The sequence below is a fragment of the Puma concolor genome, chromosome A3 (genome assembly GCF_028749965.1).
Source record: "Puma concolor isolate L17-30 chromosome A3, mPumCon1.1.hap2, whole genome shotgun sequence".
In the NCBI taxonomy this organism is placed as follows: Eukaryota; Metazoa; Chordata; class Mammalia; order Carnivora; family Felidae; genus Puma; species Puma concolor.
This window is the reverse complement of record NC_141669.1, coordinates 26618013-26637669: the sequence shown is the minus strand read 5'-3', so window position 1 is coordinate 26637669 and position 19657 is coordinate 26618013. Positions and strand designations below refer to the sequence as shown.

The window sequence follows — 19657 nt, the reverse complement described above, 5'->3', positions numbered from 1 at the left end:
CTATAGGACCATCAAAGAAAAATGCTCGGGGGGGGGGGGGGGGGGGGCGCGGTGGACAGGGAAAGAATATGAATGAATCTTAAAAACAGCTTGAGAGCTGACAGCAACCTTAAAAAAGGAATAATAAGACTGACACAGTGGAAATGACAAGAAATTATCTTTAAATCACTAACAGAAATAAAAACTTAGAATTCTGTAACATGTCAAAATATACTTCAAGAATGAAGAGAACATCTCTGGATCTAATCAACCAAATGTAAAATTTATTATTCAAATATTCAGACAAATTTAATTAAGTATAGGAAACAAACTGTACCATGAAAGTGATCACGCTAATTTAGTTGATTATGATAAAAATTGATCAGGACAAATTATAGTTTCTATGATTATGATAAAAATGGATATGTTGCATCAGTCATTACACAGCATTTGCACACTGTTTAAGCTATTTAAGGTACTTTTCATATATATATATATACATATATATACATATATATGTATATATATATATATGAAAGGAATAATGATATAGTATCTAGGATTTGTTTTGAAGTACTTCAGCAAAGAAAAAACAGCAGAAATAAAGGAGATGTGAAAACCATTAATAATACTGGAACGTGGATAATGGCTATGCAGTTTATTTACCTAAATATTTTTTAAAATGTTAAAATTTCCTCCTTCAAAACTAAGTTTATTCACCACGGGTGGACAAGAATAAAAACAGACGTTACAGAATACTTTTCAAACAAAGAAAATCATACTTGATTGCGGCTCAAATGACAAAAAGGAAAAAAAGAGGGATTAAAATGGAATGAGACAAATCCAAATGAATACTGAATATAAAAACCGTAATAATTCATTTGGGAATTAAAATACACATAAAATTAAGGTATAAAAGCACAACTTCATACAAGTCAGAAAGGTGGTAAACGGTCTAGATATCTGCACTGTATAGTACAAACAGTAATTGGACTTCTGAATGTATAAAGGGTATATGTATATTATGACCACTGGGATAACTGCTAAAAAGAGTAAAGAGTAGAAAAATAGCCCCCCAAAATATAATCACCCAGAATAAGAGGAAAGGAAAGAGAAAACATCTAACTGGCAAAAGAGAAAACCTAGTAGAATACCCGTACATTAAAAACAGCAGATTTTGGGGCGCCTGGGTGGCGCAGTCGGTTAAGCGTCCGACTTCAGCCAGGTCACGATCTCGCGGTCCGTGAGTTCGAGCCCCGCGTCAGGCTCTGGGCTGATGGCTCGGAGCCTGGAGCCTGTTTCCGATTCTGTGTCTCCCTCTCTCTCTGCCCCTCCCCCGTTCATGCTCTGTCTCTCTCTGTCCCAAAAATAAATAAAAACATTGAAAAAAAAAATTAAAAAAAAAAAAACAAACAGCAGATTTAGGGGCCCCTGGGTGGCGCAGTCGGTTAAGCGTCCGACTTCAGCCAGGTCATGATCTTGCGGTCCGTGAGTTCGAGCCCCGTGTCAGGCTCTGGGCTGATGGCTCAGAGCCTGGAGCCTGTTTCCAATTCTGTGTCTCCCTCTCTCTCTGTCCCTCCCCTGCTCTCTCAAAAATAAATAAACATTAAAAAAAAAAAAAGATTTAAAAACAAATACATCAGTAATTACATTAAATGCAAATAAATATTCCAACTGAAAGACAAAGTATCAGACTCAATTTAAAAAAAGCAACTGTAGGGGCACCTCGGTGGCTCAGTCAGTTAAGCGTCCGACTTCGGCTCAGGTGGGTTCGAGCCCCACATCGGGCTCTGTGCTGACAGCTTAGAGCCTGGAGCCTGTTTCGGATTCTGTGTCTCCCTCTTTCTCTGACCCTCCCCTGTTCATGCTCTCTCTCTGTCTCAAAAATAAATAAATGTTAAAAAAAGAAATTTTTTAAAAAATAAAAAAAGCAACTATAAGCTGCCTATGAAAAATAAAGTTCAAAGTAAAAGGAAGGAAAAATATCTATCCTATTAATAGTAACCAAAAGAAAGGTGATACAAAGCATATAAATTTCAAACAAAGTAATTTTAGAAAAAATAGCTATCAGGGATAAAGAGATAATTCCTAATAATGAAAGATTCAATTCACAAGAAAGATTACAATCATTCTAAATTTGTATGGTAACTTCAAAATACACAAAATAAAAATTGGTGAAACTCAAAATTAAATATCCACAAGCACAGTGACAAGAATTTAACATATTGATCTTATGAACTAAAAGAAACCAAGGAATTAATCAATAAAGACACAATTCAAATAACACATTTAGGAATGGACATAGCACAATTTACCAACAAGTGTAAATATTATTTTCACATATTTATGGGATAGTTATAAAAATCGATCCTCTACAATTCCCAACACAGACTGCAAGACTGACAGAGTAATTTTTGACCATATAGCAATTTAAACAGAAATCAATAACAAGATAACTAGAAAATCCTCATATATTTGGACATTAAGAAGTGCATTTCTTTTTTTTTTTTTTTTTAACGTTTATTATTTTTGGGACAGAGAGAGACAGAGCATGAACGGGGGAGGGGCAGAGAGAGGGAGACACAGAATCGGAAACAGGCTCCAGGCTCCGAGCCATCAGCCCAGAGCCTGACGCGGGGCTCGAACTCACGGACCGCGAGATCGTGACCTGGCTGAAGTCGGACGCTTAACCGACTGCGCCACCCAGGCGCCCCAAGAAGTGCATTTCTTTAATGTTACTTACTAAAGTTGAATATATGCAAAACCCATGAAGCAATAAATCAACTACTTACATTCATTTCCAAGAAAACAGTATATTCAGTAGTATAAAAGCACCATAATTGAACAACCCAAATATCAATCAATAGTACACTTATCAACAGTGGGCACATAATTTTTTTTATTTAGACAACAGAATCTCAAACAGCAATAAAAAACAACCACTGATATAGATAAATTTAACAATCGTAACATTGAACCAAAGGCAGACCAAAAAACACATAAATGTAATTTTATATTATAAGTGTAGACCCTATCCAACAAGCATTCAGAAATGTATAACTAAGTGTTTATACAATGAAAGAAACACCAAGAAAAGATTACTCTAAAAGTTAGAACAATGTTTCCCTTTTAGAGAGTAAGGGAGAAATAAGTGGAAGGGAACATGAAGACACTTTTCAGAGTGCTGGAAAAAAATTTTTTTTAATTTTTTGTTATGTTTTTATTTCTGAGAGAGAGAGAGAGAGAGTGCGAGCAGGGGAGGGGCACAGCGAGAGAGACACACAGAATCTGAAGCAGGATTCAGCTCTGAGCTGTCGGCACAAAGCCTAACGTGGGGCTCGAACTCATGGGCTGTGAGATTATGACCTGAGCCAAAGTCGGACACTTAACTGACTGAGCCACCCAGGAAACTCAGAAAATTATTTCTTGATTTGGTGATCACAGGGACAGTTTGTTTTGTCATAAATTGTTGGGTTATACAATTGTTTTCTGCACTTTTTCATAACAGCATTATATTTCATAGCTAGTATGTTTTGAAAAAAGTAAACAGGAAGTTGAGAGACTATAGTCACCTTTTAGCACCTTATGATCACAGTTGACTTTGCACTGCACCTGGGTGGCTCAGTTGGTTAAGCATCTGACGATCTCAGCTCAGGTCATGATCTCGTGGTTCGTGGGATTGAGTCCTGAGTTGGGGTGTGCCCTAACAGAGTGGAGCCTGCTTGGGATTCTCTCTCTCCCTCTCTCTCTCAAAATAAATAAATAAACTTAAAAAAAAAAAAAAAAAGACTTTGCCCTAACATTTAATAAAAACCCCTTTGCTGGTGATGGTTTCAGTCTGGGTGAAATACATATATGATTCATACTATCTCTGAAAATACAAAAAGCTGGTTCCATTGCTTGCTTTGTAGGAGATGAAAGGGAGTGTGAGGAATACTTCTCTTCTTCAAACCTATTCTGTGATCTATTACAAAATTTTATACCTTCTGAAAGCATTACTTACTCAAACACATGCATTTTAGATCCTTAATTTCAAGACAGTTCCAAAAGAGTCTGATTTCTAACAAAAGAGTTCTCTGAAAGTGCAATTTCTTGTCACAGCATTTTTCTATTCCAATGTAAATGTATGTCTCTACAAAATGACTATAACAATCCAAGAAAGCAAACACAAATAAAATTGATCCTTCTAGCATCCCATGTAAGATTTTAATTAAAAACTGAGGTAAATTACGTAGGCAAAGGATTTCACTTAGTAATTACTTCCACAATCGGAAGATATAAAATGATTCTGAATAAAAAGGTACTCAAAGAATTGATAATTTATATACATATATATACATACACACATAAACATTTATTTTTTTGAGAGAGAGAGAGAGAGAGAGAGAGCTGGAGAGAGGGGCAGAGGGAGAAAGAGAAAGAACCCCAGGCAGGCTCCATGCTCAGTGCAGAGTGTGATGCAGGGCTCAAGCCCACAATCCCAGGATCATGAACCAAGCCCAAGTCAGAAACTAAACTGACTAAGCCACCCAGGTGCCCTGATAAATTTCTTCTAAAAACCCTTCTTAAAAGGTTTTGTGACTTCTCAAACTGTTTTTCCTTTCTGTTAATCTATTGAAGAAAACAAAAAGAAAACCACAAACACAAAACCACCAACAGAATTCATTCAAGACAATATTCAAGCTCTTCTGTAACTGTAATATAAAGATAAAACCCTAATATTTTTAATTATAAAAATTTCACTTATTTGTGCCAACACAGAATTGTAAATAAACACTTACTTACAATGTGAGAAAAAAGCACAGAAAAGAAGGTTTATAAAAAAACAAACAAACCAGAGTTCCCACTGATTATTCATTACAAACATCAATAATACCACATATTCAACACACTAAAATATTGGTTCATATGTCTGAAGGTGCTTTAAACTAGCTGGAAAAACAGTATTCCTTCTTCACTCTTCTCAACCTTCTCAACGATATTACCAAACATACTGTGAACTTTAAATGCAAGAAATAGCATTACAATGCCCAAACTGCACATAACACTGGTCAATAGTTGAGGAGTATTGAGGCTGGGTAAAGGAAATGCAGTCCCTTTTAATTTTCCCTTTAATTTTGTTATGTTTGATATTTTCCAAATTAAAAGGCTTCTAAAATTGCACACATCTAAAAACAAAAGGATTTAAGACCGTGTTCTAGAAGGTAGGAAAAAAAGTGCTATGAATTGACTTAGAAAAGAACACAAAAATACTTAAGAATTTTCCCTCCTATTAATAAGTTTCTATTAACATGACACCAAAGGAACTTATAAATAACATAAACTGATATTTAATTACTTACATATCACTTTGTATTTATGTCAGCATAAAATGCGTAATAAAAAGAGTGTATAATAAAAGAAGGTATATACCAGTAAACGTACTTGCATCATCCCTTTCTATTCTGGTGCCATCACTAGTTGACACACAAGTAAAGTGCAGGGGCTCAACTTCTAGAAGTCCAGTGAGAGATGTGAAACTACCTTCGGCAGCTGTGCAACTACTGACCTTTCCATTTCCTATTGCAGAAAAGAGACAAGTTTTATGATATGTAAATAAATTTTAAAAAGGCAACAGTCCTATGGAAAATTACACCTGCTACTACAATTTTAATTAGACAAGATGTATAAACACACAATCCTCATACAGGGCCATTCAATTAATATGAAACAGCAACAAGTGATCAAGATTTTAAATGAATAAAATATAATAAAACAGCTACTAATATTAGCTATTACACAATCTGTTGAGTATGCATAAAATCAGAATACATTCTGTGATGTCAACTTTATAAATATGACACTAAATAAAAACTAAAGAAACATTCTAAAATATTATCCAAATTTATCTATAAATAAATCTTTATGTTTCATATATATTATCAATTTTCTAGAATGAGGACTACTACTTTATAACCATAGAAAAACCCCTGAACAATGCTGAGGGTGAACAATGTTGGGGGTGCCAACCCAGCGCAGAGTCAGAAATCCACATGTAACTTCTGACTCCTCCAAAACTTGACGACTTAGAGCCTACTGTTGACCAGAAGCCTTATAGGTAATATAAAGAGATGATTAACATATACTTTTCATGTCTTATGTAATATATACTGTATTCTTACACCGAAGTACACTAGAAAAAACAAAGTGTTAATGAGAAAATCACAAGTGAAAATACATTTACAGTATTATACAGTACTATATTTATCGAAAACAGTTCTGCATTAAGAGGACCCACACACTTCAAACTCATGTTGCTGAAGGGTTAACTGTAGTTTAAGTTAGCACATGTAGTTGAAAAATTAAATTAAATTAAATTAATTCACATGATCACAACTACAAACAGTAAAACCACAGCAAGAAGGCCAGACGGAAGAACACAGAAGAATTAACAGTGTATGTGTTATGGAGGAAAAGAGTTATTTTTGGTATTGTCCAAATTTTCTGGAATTAGTACTGCTTTAAACAGAATTCCTGAACAGATAAAATTAAACAGAAACCAAAGATGGAAAGAATGGGGAGATACAAAAGCTAATAACATCTGAAGGATTAAATGTAAGACTAAATTGTCATGACCATGTTCTTTAACATTTCACTGGTGCACACCATAGGACCTTACATGTATTAAAAAAAAAAAAAAAAGTATTTATTGAGTGCTTACTTAATACAAGACATAGGAAATGCATTAAAAAAAAGACAGGCCTCAGTCTCATGAAACACATATTTGGTGTTAATAGGTTAGTAGGCATTAAACAACTAATCATACAATTAAAAAAAAAGTGCTTACCCCACAACCAAGCATTTGCAGTAGTAGGTATTTACCCAAAGAATACAAAAATACTAATTCAGAGAGATACATGCAGCACCCCGATGTTTACAATAGATGATCTACAAGAGCCAAATGTCCATCGACTGATTAATGGAAGAAGATGTGGGGTATGTACGTACACACACACACACAGAGGAATATTACTCAGCCATAAAAAAGAATGAGATCTTGCTATCTGCAACAACATGAATGGAGCTAGAAAGTATTATGTTAAGCGAAGTAAGTTACAGAAAGACAAATACCATATGACTTCCACTCATATGTACAATTTAAGAAAGAAACAAAGGAAACGATCATAGGGAATAAAATAGAGAGGCAAACCAAGAAACAGACTTTGAACTACAGAGAACAAACTGACAGTTGCCAGACGGGAGGTGCGTGGGAGATGGTTAGACAAGAGCAATGCAGAAAGACCAGTTAGAACACTATTATTGTAGTCCATATTCAAGATGACTGGCTTTCCTGTAATCATGTGATCACGGGGGGTAAGAGAATAGATTTGAAATATATGATGGTGTAAAAAGAGACAGCCTCACTGTTGACAGCTTCACTGTGGAGGCTGAGAAAGAGGTATCAAGGATGACATTCAGATTTCTGATTTGTGCCAGTGATGCCATTAACTGAGAAAACAAATACTGCACATGGACCAATACCGAGGAATAAAATAACGAGACAATGATATGGAGACTTAGGTCATGATTTCTAAGTCCCTTCTTCTGGGTCTTCTTTACGGAATGTGCTACTCTAGCGAATTTGTTCCCTGGCTTGACCTGAGCTTTATGGTCTCCTTACACTCTCTCCATTCTGAATCTGGTATACAGAAAGACACCTATACATCTAGTTCTAGCCGTTCCTCTGAATTCCACTCATAAACTAATGTGTCACTTGGACAGAGATAGAGCAGCATAAAATAGAGCCTAAGTCATCAAACAGAGGAAGACACATACATCCACAGCAACATAAGCCATTAAAAAGCAAGTAACAGACCAGTAAGTATGATCTCTTTCATTAAAAATGTTCATGAACACGTGTAGCAAACAAGTCTACACAGCTAAACATCCTGTTAACAAAGGTAATCTAAGACGGTGGAAAGGTTGGAATTTAGGCACTTCACATATTATTTACATTTCTGTATTTGATTTTTCTCATGTGCTTTTTCTCGCAATTCATCTTTTAAAGTAAAAGAAACTGAAATTAACCCCAAAATTTTCTTCTATTTAATGTGGTAATTATCTTAATATATTTACCAAAAATTCTAACATTGTGGTTTATTAGCAACACTTGTAGTAAGTTCAAATGGAAGAAAACAAAAAATAGTCATTGCCTTATTTAACAAAACTAGATAAACACCAAATTTATAGCACTTGGAAAGGTTATACAGTGTTATACACTCAATCCTAAAAGCATTCTTTCAGAAATGTAAACAAGAATACATGTAACACTGTACAAAGTTTATCTGAGTATGCCAGTAGATACAGAAAATTATTTTTCTTTCTGCATCTTTACTTATTATAATAAATATACATTAATTTTTGTTTTTGATATATGAAACTATTCTTTAATTTTGGGGACATCAAAGGCATACCAAATAAAACTGAAAGGCTACAACAAATAATCAAATTTTAAATAGTCTCTTATGAGCATTAAAGTCATACTGACATGCAAGGAAACACAAAAAAACAAACAAAACAACCCTTGCAAAAATAACTTCAGTAATTTTTCTGAGGGGGGAGTTAAGAAACAAAGGCAGTTTCATGATTCACAGATGTTAAGTTCTGAAGAATTTTAGTTTTTAAAAACAGAATGTCGTAACTACAATCTATTAAGTCAATGATAGCTTAAATAGAAGAAATAAAATTCAGAAATTCCTTTATGTTACTACCTGAAAGGACATCTGATAAATCAATTTCATCTGACTGGACACCAATGCTGCTGTTGTACACATTTTTACAAGAAGAGCCGCTCATTTCCAAATCAAAAAGGACTGGATCAAATGGTGAGCTATATAATCCATATCTGAAAAATAAAATAATGTCCTAACAATTTTCCTGTTGGCCATCTAATTAACAAATTACCTATTTACTTCCATTTGAAAGCAGTTTGACACAGGGAAAAAGGAAACACTAACCAGATTTAACCCACTAAATTCAGTGAATCTCAGTTATGTTCCCTGGAAACCTATACTCCAGAAGATGTGGTGCCAGAGACTCAACAAATGTGATTCCAATAAACTGGTAGCTAATGAACCAAGATTGAATCTTCATCTGCAGACTGAGGCAAGGAAGACATATCAGGCACCCTTCCCTCAACTCCATCATTAATTACATTGACTCAGCAGAAAGTACAAAGGCTTTGAGTAAAATCTGATCAAAATCAAGATTTCTCCTCTAAAAATATTAAAAAATCATCATGTTAAATAAAAATACTTCAAATACTGAAGATCAGGCAAGAACTCAAATCTAACCATTAGCTATTTGTTTCATTATATTGGAAGTTTTTAGAAAAATCAACCAGCAGATGAAGAATAATAGTTAAGGCCTGTAAGCGATTTATATAACTTCAACCACAAAGTTTGAACAGTAGAGAAATTATCTTATGCTTCTTCAATTAACAAGAAACACCACTTTTAAGTATTTTAATACAATTGGTCCTCTGAATACTCATCTTCAGGACTTTCAAAATTGTTAAAAGGAATTATTTCAGAGAAAATAGAGGAAAAGAAAACCTTAGACTAATATTTAGAAAAAGGAAAAGCATTTATTAAATTTTTGCAGGCAAATATATATTTTAGCAATTCTGTGCAAAGCTGGTATCATATCCTGAAAGATCCATTATTAGTCACTACGTATACTAAAATACCTTGTCTGAAGTAAAGCTTCCATTGGCGTTAGCCTGTCCTGTAACTGTTTGGACACAGCAGTAAGCAAAGATGCACAAGCTGTACTGCACCCAGCCAAATCTTCATCTTTAACATAATTCAGTAAGACAAAATACCAATAGACAGAACCTGAAAACAATAAAAGCAAATCAATGTTTCTTTTCCTCATTTTTCTCTAACAAAGAGAACATCATATTACATATTTATCAGTAAGTCCCCTTACGAAACAACTTACAAAGAAGGACCACCTCTTTGGAGGACTCTAAGAGGACAGTGACAGGGAATCTCCCATTTTTTAAGAAGTTTATCAAGTCAACCTAGTCATTCAGGTTTTCACTAACTTGAGATGACTCTGAGGGACATTTTAGAATAGCTGGAGAAGTACAGAAAAGTCTTCCAAACGATCCTCCCTGAAATACTGTTTGGTTTATACTAAAATTTTCAAAAACAATGGATGGCAATGAGCTCCTAGCAAGTAAATATAGTTATGCTATACCGCCAGTTAGACACAGACCAACACAGCTCAAAAGATGATCATCATGGTGTATTCTAAGGCTCTTCTGTAAAATTTGAGATATCTAAGTACACCCCAGAATTTAAGCATCCTATCTTGAAGACCATCCTCAAAAAAAACAATTTTAAACTGCAAAGACTATTAAAGTGAGTGACCAAGTCCAAAACATCCTACTCTGTAGAACATAAAAGTTAACCATTTTACCCAAAATATGTTCAAGGAAAATATAAATAGATTCTTTATCCAAATTAATGATAATATAACCACTTATCAACTAACTTTGAACAGTTTTTTTCTATAATACCACAAAGATCAAATCCTTGTGAAATAGATTTATCTCATTGAGACAACTTGTTGAATAAACTGATTATTAAACAAAAGACTGTAAAAAATGTCTACAAAAAGATAATGTTAGGTTTAGAAGGGCAAATTAGTAGCTCTTTATAGCAACTAAAATGGCACAAAACATTGAAAATACTTGTAAAATTTTTATTGCTTTATATATGTGCTATTTTAGGGGGACTGCTTTATAAAGTGCTACTTGATAACTACATTCATTCTTTTCTTTTTCTACATTCATTCTTGAATGGCATGTTTACAGTCTTCAGGTGCTTTAAAAACCTACTGGCCCCTTTTCTAGTTTGCCAAAGTCCCAGCAACCACACACAATACACGCACGGACCATTTTCCTTAGGTCATCTCTCTGCATCTGCTGGCATTTTAGCAAATTTGGGAAGATGTGATCTATAGTCTGTGAACAACCAAACAACTCAACAATTTGAATGAGGTATAGAAAATGTATGAATTAAGACGACTTGCTATTTACTTAACTCTCCCACTTTTCCAACCAGTATTACTGAACAGAGTATCTGCCCACCTTCTCACAATCTGCCAACCCTTCGAGAAGCTAGAGAAAAAAAGGGGCTAACTGAGGGGAAAATGTTGACTACATAATCTCAAATATATTGTGAGATATTTCCTATGACTACTGTTATTTGTGAGTAAACTAATTTCACATACCACCAGTTGCTGCTGCAGGTAAAAATGACATATTCTCAAGTAAGGCCTTCAACAGAACAGATCCAAATCCTGGTTGACACGGGTCACATTTGCCATTACTGAAAAAATTTAGAAGAAAAAAACTTAAATGTATCACCCAATGTCTAAATTCAATCCTAAACATGCTGTAGTACCTAAAACTAAATTTTAAAATGTATTCATACAGATTACAAGAAAAATCTGCCTTAAAGCCCCATATACATGCAGAAAGAACACAAGGACTGATTATACTGAAGGTCTTTGTCACGGTTTTCCTTTGCATTAAACCATTCTCTTCACCAAAAAGGATTAACAAGCAGGCATAGGCATTACTATCAGTTTTTAAACATTTCCTAGATGGTTTAAGTCTCAGGGTCTAGAAGAAAGGTCTACACAATGTTACAAATAAACCTGGTAAGAATGTCACGTAACAGGGAATAATGCCTCAGGTGAAGAATCAAACGACAATCAGGGAAGATAAAAAGTGGGGGAAGGGTTCCCCTTACAATACTTCGCAAAATGCTACCAAGCCTGGTAGACTTCTTTTATTAAAAGACTTATGCAAGTCGACATTTTCCCCCTGAAAACCTAAAATTCTTTCTTAGAATCTCAATAATCCTCAGGGCACCTGAGTGGTTCAGTCGGTTTAGCATCCAACTCTTGATTTCAGCTCATATCATGATATCAGAGTTTGTTCCAGAGTTCAAGCGCCACACTGGGCCTCACGTTGACCTTGGAATTCTCTCCCCTCCCCGGCCCCTCCCCTACCCTTCCCCTGTTCGTGTTTTTTCTCTCTCTGAAAATAAGTAAATAAACTTAAAAAACAACAACAACAACAAAAAAAAACAAGAATCTTGGGCACCCAGGTAGCTCAGTTGGTTAAGTATCTGACTTTGCCTCAGGTCACGATCTTCTGGTTCATGAGTCTGAGCTTCACATAAGGCCATCTGGCACGCTCTCGCTCTCAAAAATAAATAAATATTAAAAAAAAAAAAAAAAAGACTGAGTAACCCTCATCAACTTTCGAGATTTTTTTAACTTATGAAAATTCTTGTTATACATTCATTCACCAAGTATCAAATTACACTACAGACACAGCATCACCTATCAAACTATAGCTGCACCTACAAAGTGTACTTTCAACTTAAAAAACCACTAACCTAATGCACAAGGCTAGAAATCGGGCACACTTATGGGCTATGCTGCGTCCCGCCTCAAAGAAGCATACACGCACAATGTCTGAAAGACATTTTCGTGTTTTTGAAAGCAGGCTCTCATTTCCTTCTTTGGAGCTGCAAAACAATAGCAGATGTTTAGACTCATCTTGAACTTCTACTCATAATCTCCAAATAGCTATCATCAGTTGTTAGTAAAATCTTAATTATTAACCTTCCAGGTCCATTCGAATGTACTCCAGCTAACCAACAAAGGGTATCCAACACAAGGCTCTGGGCATGTTCTGTGATTTGGCCATCATCTGCTTTTCTACAAAGAGTGTTAAGAAGCTTCTCGTGAAATTCTGAAAACTGTAACATAGCACATCGTTGCACTCTAAAAAACAGAAGATATAAACACATTAACAACCAAAATAGAACAGTTATGACTAAACCTACCACAACCTGGTTAGTTATTTGAAATCATGAATATCACAATTTAAAATATGTTTTTGAAAATTAAATATTAACAATGGAATGTTGACCTATTAATTTAAGGTTATGGCATTAAAAGGTCAAAACAGCATATAAGCAATACTTCGTTTCTTTTTTTAAAATTTTTTTTTTTCAACGTTTATTTATTTTTGGGACAGAGAGAGACAGAGCATGAACGGGTGAGGGGCAGAGAGAGAGGGAGACACAGAATCAGAAACAGGCTCCAGGCTCTGAGCGGTCAGCCCAGAGCCCGACGCGGGGCTCGAACTCACGGACCGCGAGATCGTGACCTGGCTGAAGTCGGACGCTTAACCGACTGCGCCACCCAGGCGCCCCAATACTTCGTTTCAAGAAAGTTTTAAAAGAAATGAAGTTTACAATAATGTACTATATTCTGACAAAGAGTGAATAAAACTTCAAATTATATTTATGTCTTTCCTCGTTCTACAAATATTATATTCCTGGTATATACCAAGCACTGTACAGATACCTGGGATAAACCAATGAAGTAGGAAGATAATTCATACCCTCATTGAGATTACAAATACTTAAGTGAAATGGAGACCAAACAAAAATTTTCAAGTAAAAGATTTAAAAATTTTATGTGTGGGATGCCTGGGTGGTTCAGTTTGTTAAGCGTCCAACTTTGGCTCAGTCATGAACTCGAGGTTACTGAGTTCAAGCCCCATGTCGGGCTCTGTGCTAACAGCTCAGAGCCTGGAGCCTGCTTCAGGTTCCGTGACTCCCTGACTCTCTGCCCCCGCCCTGCCCGTCCCCCGCTCACACTTTGTCTCTCACATAAATAAACATAAAAAAAATTTTTTTTTCCATTTTACGTGTGTGTGTTAACGTTTATTAGAATTCATCCTTTGTACATTTATTACCAAGAGAATAGCAGAAGAAGGAAATGAGGTTACCTTTCCTTAGAAATTGAAGTTTTCTTAAATCTTCGAATGGTGACTGAGACCTCTTGCAGTAAGTCACAGCCCCGGAGGTTCTCAGATTTGCGGGCGCTACTTGAATTTTCATTCTTAACGTTAGATGATTTTTCCTAAACATACAAAAACAAATAACTCAATGAACAAACAAATGAAACTAAAAAAGCATTTATCATTTAAATAAAGTTTTTTTAAAAAGGAAAATAACTGTATTATGACTATCAAAACAGAAATATCAAATTAAAATGAAAGCTTTTACCCTCATATTCAGTAAATGACTAATTTCCCCCAGTATTTATAATGGGGAAAAAACAAAGTGGCTGTTTTAAAGGCAATAACCCAATGATTATAGATTAGAAAGCCAAAGTCCTGAGTCCAAGTCCCAGCCACAGCACTTAGAAACGATATGAAATATGACAGCTCCCCATCTCCAAGGTTCACTCACTTTCAATATGAAAAATGGAGATAATAATAGCACCTGCTCTGCCTACCTCAGAGTTATTTTGAGGATTAAATCAGATAAAGTACACAGAAGTCCTTGAAAAATTGGAAGACCTATACAAATATAAGATGATTGGTGTTACTGATATTGCTATTGTTGCTTATGAATAATGATGATAGAGAAACAAAAATCTCCAGAGTTCAGGAAAATCCAAGATTAGACAATTATGAAGAGACTGCATGGTACACAGCTAGTTGTAGAAAATCAACCTTGAAATTAGGATTCATCTCTAACATTACTCCCCAACTTCTCTTCCTGCATCCTCCCAAATGTTTACCCAAAAAAAAGTGGTGAGTTACCAGTAAAGGACATAGAAACAAACTCTAAAACCTAAACAAAGAGGTATTATGGTCTAAAACAATTATAAAGGGAAATATCTGCTAACAATTAGTCTGCTGAGCATACTTTATAAACGCTTGCTTACAGTTAATTCAAAATAGATTCTTCTTGATTGTATATTTAAAGTCAGTCACTGCAAGGAAAAATTATGAACAAAGTGCCTATTGAAAAATCAATAAAGGGTCATACTACTTCAAGAGTGTGTCAGATCTTGTCCACCATGTCTATAATAGCACTGCTGTAGTTCAAAATGGCACAGCTTCATACCTTGCCTGCTGCAACTTTTGCCAAGAGTGAAGCAAGTGAATAACCCTTGTTACTCTGGTGTTTTAAGGATGGAAGTCTTACTACCGGGCGTATACCACCATTACAGATCTCATCGGTTCCTCTTTCATTTACTGCCTTGACGTGGATTAAAAAGGAACGGTATTTTCCTCCTGCCATACCTAGAGGAGCCAACACAGAATGGGAAAAATAACCAAATCACCAAAAGAACGAATTGTTTTTCACCTTAACAGAGCAAGTTATGTAATTAATTCCACAAATTTTCAAATTATTGAGTCTAATCACTGAATAACCTTCATATGTTGGTAGCAAACTAACAAAAAGCACAGGGGCTATACCAACAACAGAAGACAGAAAATTCTGACTAAATGTTACAAACATTTTGCATATCTTTCCCTGGCGAAATGATACATTTTAATAACATTTTGTCAACTATGGGAAAAACACAAAGATAAAACTACCTTTCAGTGAGCACCACTGATCAATAATGGAAGGTATCATTCTGTGAATGCATCCGGTCCTCTTACACACACACGCACACAGACATACGCACATATACATGAGCACAAAAAGCACAGGCTTTGGCGTCACGACCTGGGTCTGAATAATGGCTCGGTTATTTATTAGACATGTGCCCGATAATCTCCTGTGGTTCAGTTCCTTCAAATGTAAAATGGGAATAAGGGTACCTACCTCAAAAGTACCTAAAACACAGTTGTGCATGGCACAAAGAGAGCACTCAATAAATACTGGTCGTTACTATCACCAGTACATTTTGCTTCCTTTTAACTAAACTGAGATCATACCACACAATCCATATATAAAATATACTGCAAAAATAACCTCAAATTAATACACTCACCAGTAAACCATCAGCCTATTGTTATCTCACAGGTATTAAATCCTTCTGTAATTACAAAAGCTACCTTTGTTGTTTTCCACTGATCCACCTGCCTACTGTGCTAACATTACACTGTTATAATCTTACTGTTGTGTTATTACTCTTTGTTTTAGTATCTGACAAGACCCTCCCTCTCTGTTTTCTTTTTCCAAACCTCTTTGACCCAGATCTTCCTTTTACTCTAAAAATTTAGCAATCATTTTCTCCAGTACCAAAGATTTCTGGAGAATTTGGAAAGGAAAAAAAAAAAACCATCTTCAGTAAATTCTAGGAAAGTTAACACTTTTAAATTTAGTCTTTTGAAATACATGTCATATAATTCCACCCTCCATTTTGTCAAAGCCAACATCTTTATATTCATATACAAATTTACGTTTCACAGTCTCATTGAACAAAAGTTAAGTTATACTCTCAGCAATACGAGAGATCTTATTAGTCTTGCTCACTGCTGTACCCCAGCACGTAGCATAACACACCACAGGATGTCATAAACTTAATGAATGAATGAGCTGTAGTCAAGAGAGCACATTAAAACTCGTATACAACACATACTATGCATCTAACGGTAAATGTGTAAATGTGGACAGCTATTACGAAGGGAATGTACACAAATGAAAACTGTTGTTATTTAGGTGGTGAGGTACTTTCTGGTTTGAGGAAGGATCACCACATCCCATCCCACATCCAAACTTACTTTAATAATCAAGGTAGGTACTTTGTTGGCTTTTTTAATTTACTGGGAAATGAAGGCTGATATATAAACATCCTACTACTGTAATATCTATCATCTACATAAGAGCCAATTACTTTTAAATACACATTAATTAAAATGTGTATATGTGAGAAACTCAATAATTACATCTGATGTATCAAAACTCTTCTATAAAAACCCTCAAGAGGAAATATTACAACAATAAAAATAAATAAATAAAATACAACAAATCAAGACAGAGAACTCTAAGTTGACGGGAAAGGCAACCATGCCAGAACATGTCACCTGGTTACTCAAAAAAGCTCTGCTATATCACACTAAGTCTGCAAATACTCATTTTTTTATGCTTTCTCAAAAAGTACTGAAACCTCCAAAACACAGAAAGTAGTATCAGAGTCACTTCTGAGAAGAAGGGACCTCAGTTATCAGGAAACTGGTGCAACTATTAATGCAAATCCCAAACAAAAAAGTATCTTAGTTTTGTGAGATCAGTTTAAAAAAATCTATTTCACATTTGTGGCATTATCTATCCTGCTTTCGTAAAATATGTTACTTCACCTTTAACAAGTTTGGGGCTTGTTAATGTCAACATCCCAGCATGCCCTGAGAGATCAAGGCCACTAGCAAGCCATACTGGTCCACACAGAATGTCTTCTTTGTGATCTTCTAAAAATGGACACAATCTAAGACCTAAAAAGAAAAAAAACATCATTTTCTTTTAAATTAGCTTATAATTTAAAAATAAGTAATAAGCAAATATCTATCCCATTTATGATACCACCACACAATATACCATAATTCGAATGTGTTCAAGTAAGAATTCACTATCATGCTAAGGAAATATAGTCAAAGATCTGATATATTTTCACATATCTGACATATGTTGCTTTCCATTCCCATATTATTTACATTCACCTTGATTTTCCAAAAATATTATAAAACCATGACATGATTTTAAATCTTGGGATATTAAAAAACAAGAATGCAAGTATTAGCGCAGCTGTGTTCACAAAGATGAGCTGAAAGTTAAAGCATATTGCCAAAGCGGAATTACAGGTTATTTTTTAATTGTATTTTTAAAACCATGTTTTTGCAAGCCATAAGGAAATCTTTGCCCAACATGATGCATTTTGGATCACTATTCCTTTTACTGTCATGGACAACAGCTCTGTAATTTCACTCACACTGTGATTCCTCTACATCCATGTGCTGCATTTCTTCATTCAAATCAACCAGGGACGGTTTCCCATTTTGTTCCACTTCAATGTTAAGAGCTGGAGACAAAGGAAAGGTGATCTGCCTATCTACTGCTGTTTCTAGAGGATAAAAATATTAGTAAACTTAATTTTGCTTAATATCAATAATTTATGTGCCTGAAATTCTAAAACCTTGTTATACTGGGAACTACTGTGATTTTTATCACAGATGCTACAAAATGGTTGTCAGAAGAAGAAAAAAATTAGGTCCCATTGTTTCATACACTATTCTCTCTTTTAATGGAATTCAATATTCACCTGAGAAATAATGTGCTGGCAACTAAACTAAAAGTTCATACCCTAGGCTGCAGAGTACAAACACCTGCACAGTTTTCAAAACACCAGTGCCTAAATCCTAGACCCAATTAAAATAGAATCTGTCATGATTCAAAAAAATGCACCCCCCCCCCCCCCACACACACGTATTTTTGAAAATAAGGAATTTTTCGTGTTTCATTGTTTCTACCCCCTGGTGTAAAGCAGCCATGTGATATGGTAATATGAAATTATCTCCAGCCTTTTAAATTGACCGATTAAGCAGTAAACACCAGACAGTAACGTCTAGTTCCCAACATGTTACATGTGTACAATCTATTCAACGAACTCAAAATACCAAAGTCTGAACTTGTAAAAAAAAAAAAAAAAAAGCAAATAAAGTTGGGTGTATTTCTGGCATTATGTGAAAGGCTGAGTTTCACCAATAGTCTTAAGAGTATATGACTTCATTAACAAAGTTCTTTTCCCAATTGGGTCTCCACGTAGGAAGAAAAACATGTAAGTCTAGTAGTGATGAAAGTGAAACTAATTTAGAAAGGAACTAACTGAATTTCCCAAATAGCATAATTACATTATTCCAGTTTATGCATTTCCATACAATACTGAACTACCGAAAACCAAGTTCTAAAAGTAACTTTTTCTAAAACAAAACGACCAGGAGCAGAGCAGAAAACAAATATGGGGGTAGGGGAGAGAGCAGAGAGGAGGCAGGGGAGGGATATGAAACCTAGACAGTCAAGTTGAAAATCAGTTTGTTTGTTTTTTAAAGAAATAAACTGCAAAATCTTCAAATATAAATTCTGATTCATTCTTACCATTGACTTTCCCTAAGCCCGGAGCTTTATTTTTCAGCAGTGTCACTTGTATCTGCGGAATATTGGTGATGTTTGAGTTCAAAACAAATTTGAAGTCCACATGTCCAACCATACAGGCTTTAGGTAGAACCAATTCAAACACATGTTCATCCCAGCTATTGCTGTCAAATAAGGGGGAAAACGCTAAATACAGCAAAAATCTTTCGCTGACCAAAACCACATTGTCATTAACACTTTTCATATTCTTGGATTTGCAGCCTCCAACAAAACTCAGTGCCTCTCAATGGGATCAAGAGAGAAGACAAGCAGCTCCCAAAAGAGAGGTTAATCTTAGCACAATAATTGATCTTACCTTAGAAAGTGACACCTACCCTGTGAACTGAACATTACAATAAACCCTGTTTCTTACACTATGGAGCATTATGCATCAGAATTGTCTGCAGATTCCTGGGCCCCACCCGAAATCTATGAGTGGGGTCCCAGGATTCTGCATTTTAAAACAAGAACTTCTGGGGCGCCTGGGTGGCGCAGTCGGTTAAGCGTCCGACTTCAGCCAGGTCACGATCTTGCGCTCCGTGAGTTCGAGCCCCGCATCGGGCTCTGGGCTGATGGCTCAGAGCCTGGAGCCTGTTTCCAATTCTGTGTCTCCCTCTCTCTCTGCCCCTCCCCCGTTCACGCTCTGTCTCTCTCTGTCCCAAAAATAAATA

At 35.5% G+C, this 19657-nt stretch overlaps 1 protein-coding gene across 15 annotated transcripts in view; it reads right to left on the bottom strand.

Moving 5' to 3' along the window:
* Window positions 1-19657, bottom strand: part of BIRC6 (baculoviral IAP repeat containing 6) — a 224586-nt gene that overhangs the window by 141242 nt on the left and 63687 nt on the right. For 7 of the 15 annotated variants that reach the window (XR_015248981.1, XM_086700326.1, XM_086700335.1 and 4 more), the window contains exons 13-23: window positions 18951-19111; window positions 17788-17919; window positions 17162-17293; window positions 14973-15151; window positions 13844-13977; window positions 12667-12828; window positions 12438-12569; window positions 11260-11357; window positions 9707-9854; window positions 8730-8863; window positions 5392-5538 (exon numbers count right to left, since the gene is read on the bottom strand). Coding sequence is in view for 14 of the 15 variants with exons in the window: in XM_086700326.1 (XP_086556452.1) it covers window positions 5392-5538; window positions 8730-8863; window positions 9707-9854; window positions 11260-11357; window positions 12438-12569; window positions 12667-12828; window positions 13844-13977; window positions 14973-15151; window positions 17162-17293; window positions 17788-17919; window positions 18951-19111 (1559 nt within the window). In the remaining variant the exon portion in view is untranslated. The remainder of the gene's footprint in view (window positions 1-5391; window positions 5539-8729; window positions 8864-9706; window positions 9855-11259; window positions 11358-12437; window positions 12570-12666; window positions 12829-13843; window positions 13978-14972; window positions 15152-17161; window positions 17294-17787; window positions 17920-18950; window positions 19112-19657) is intronic. The other 8 variants (XM_086700337.1, XM_086700324.1, XM_086700332.1 and 5 more) reach the window with 5 other exon arrangements.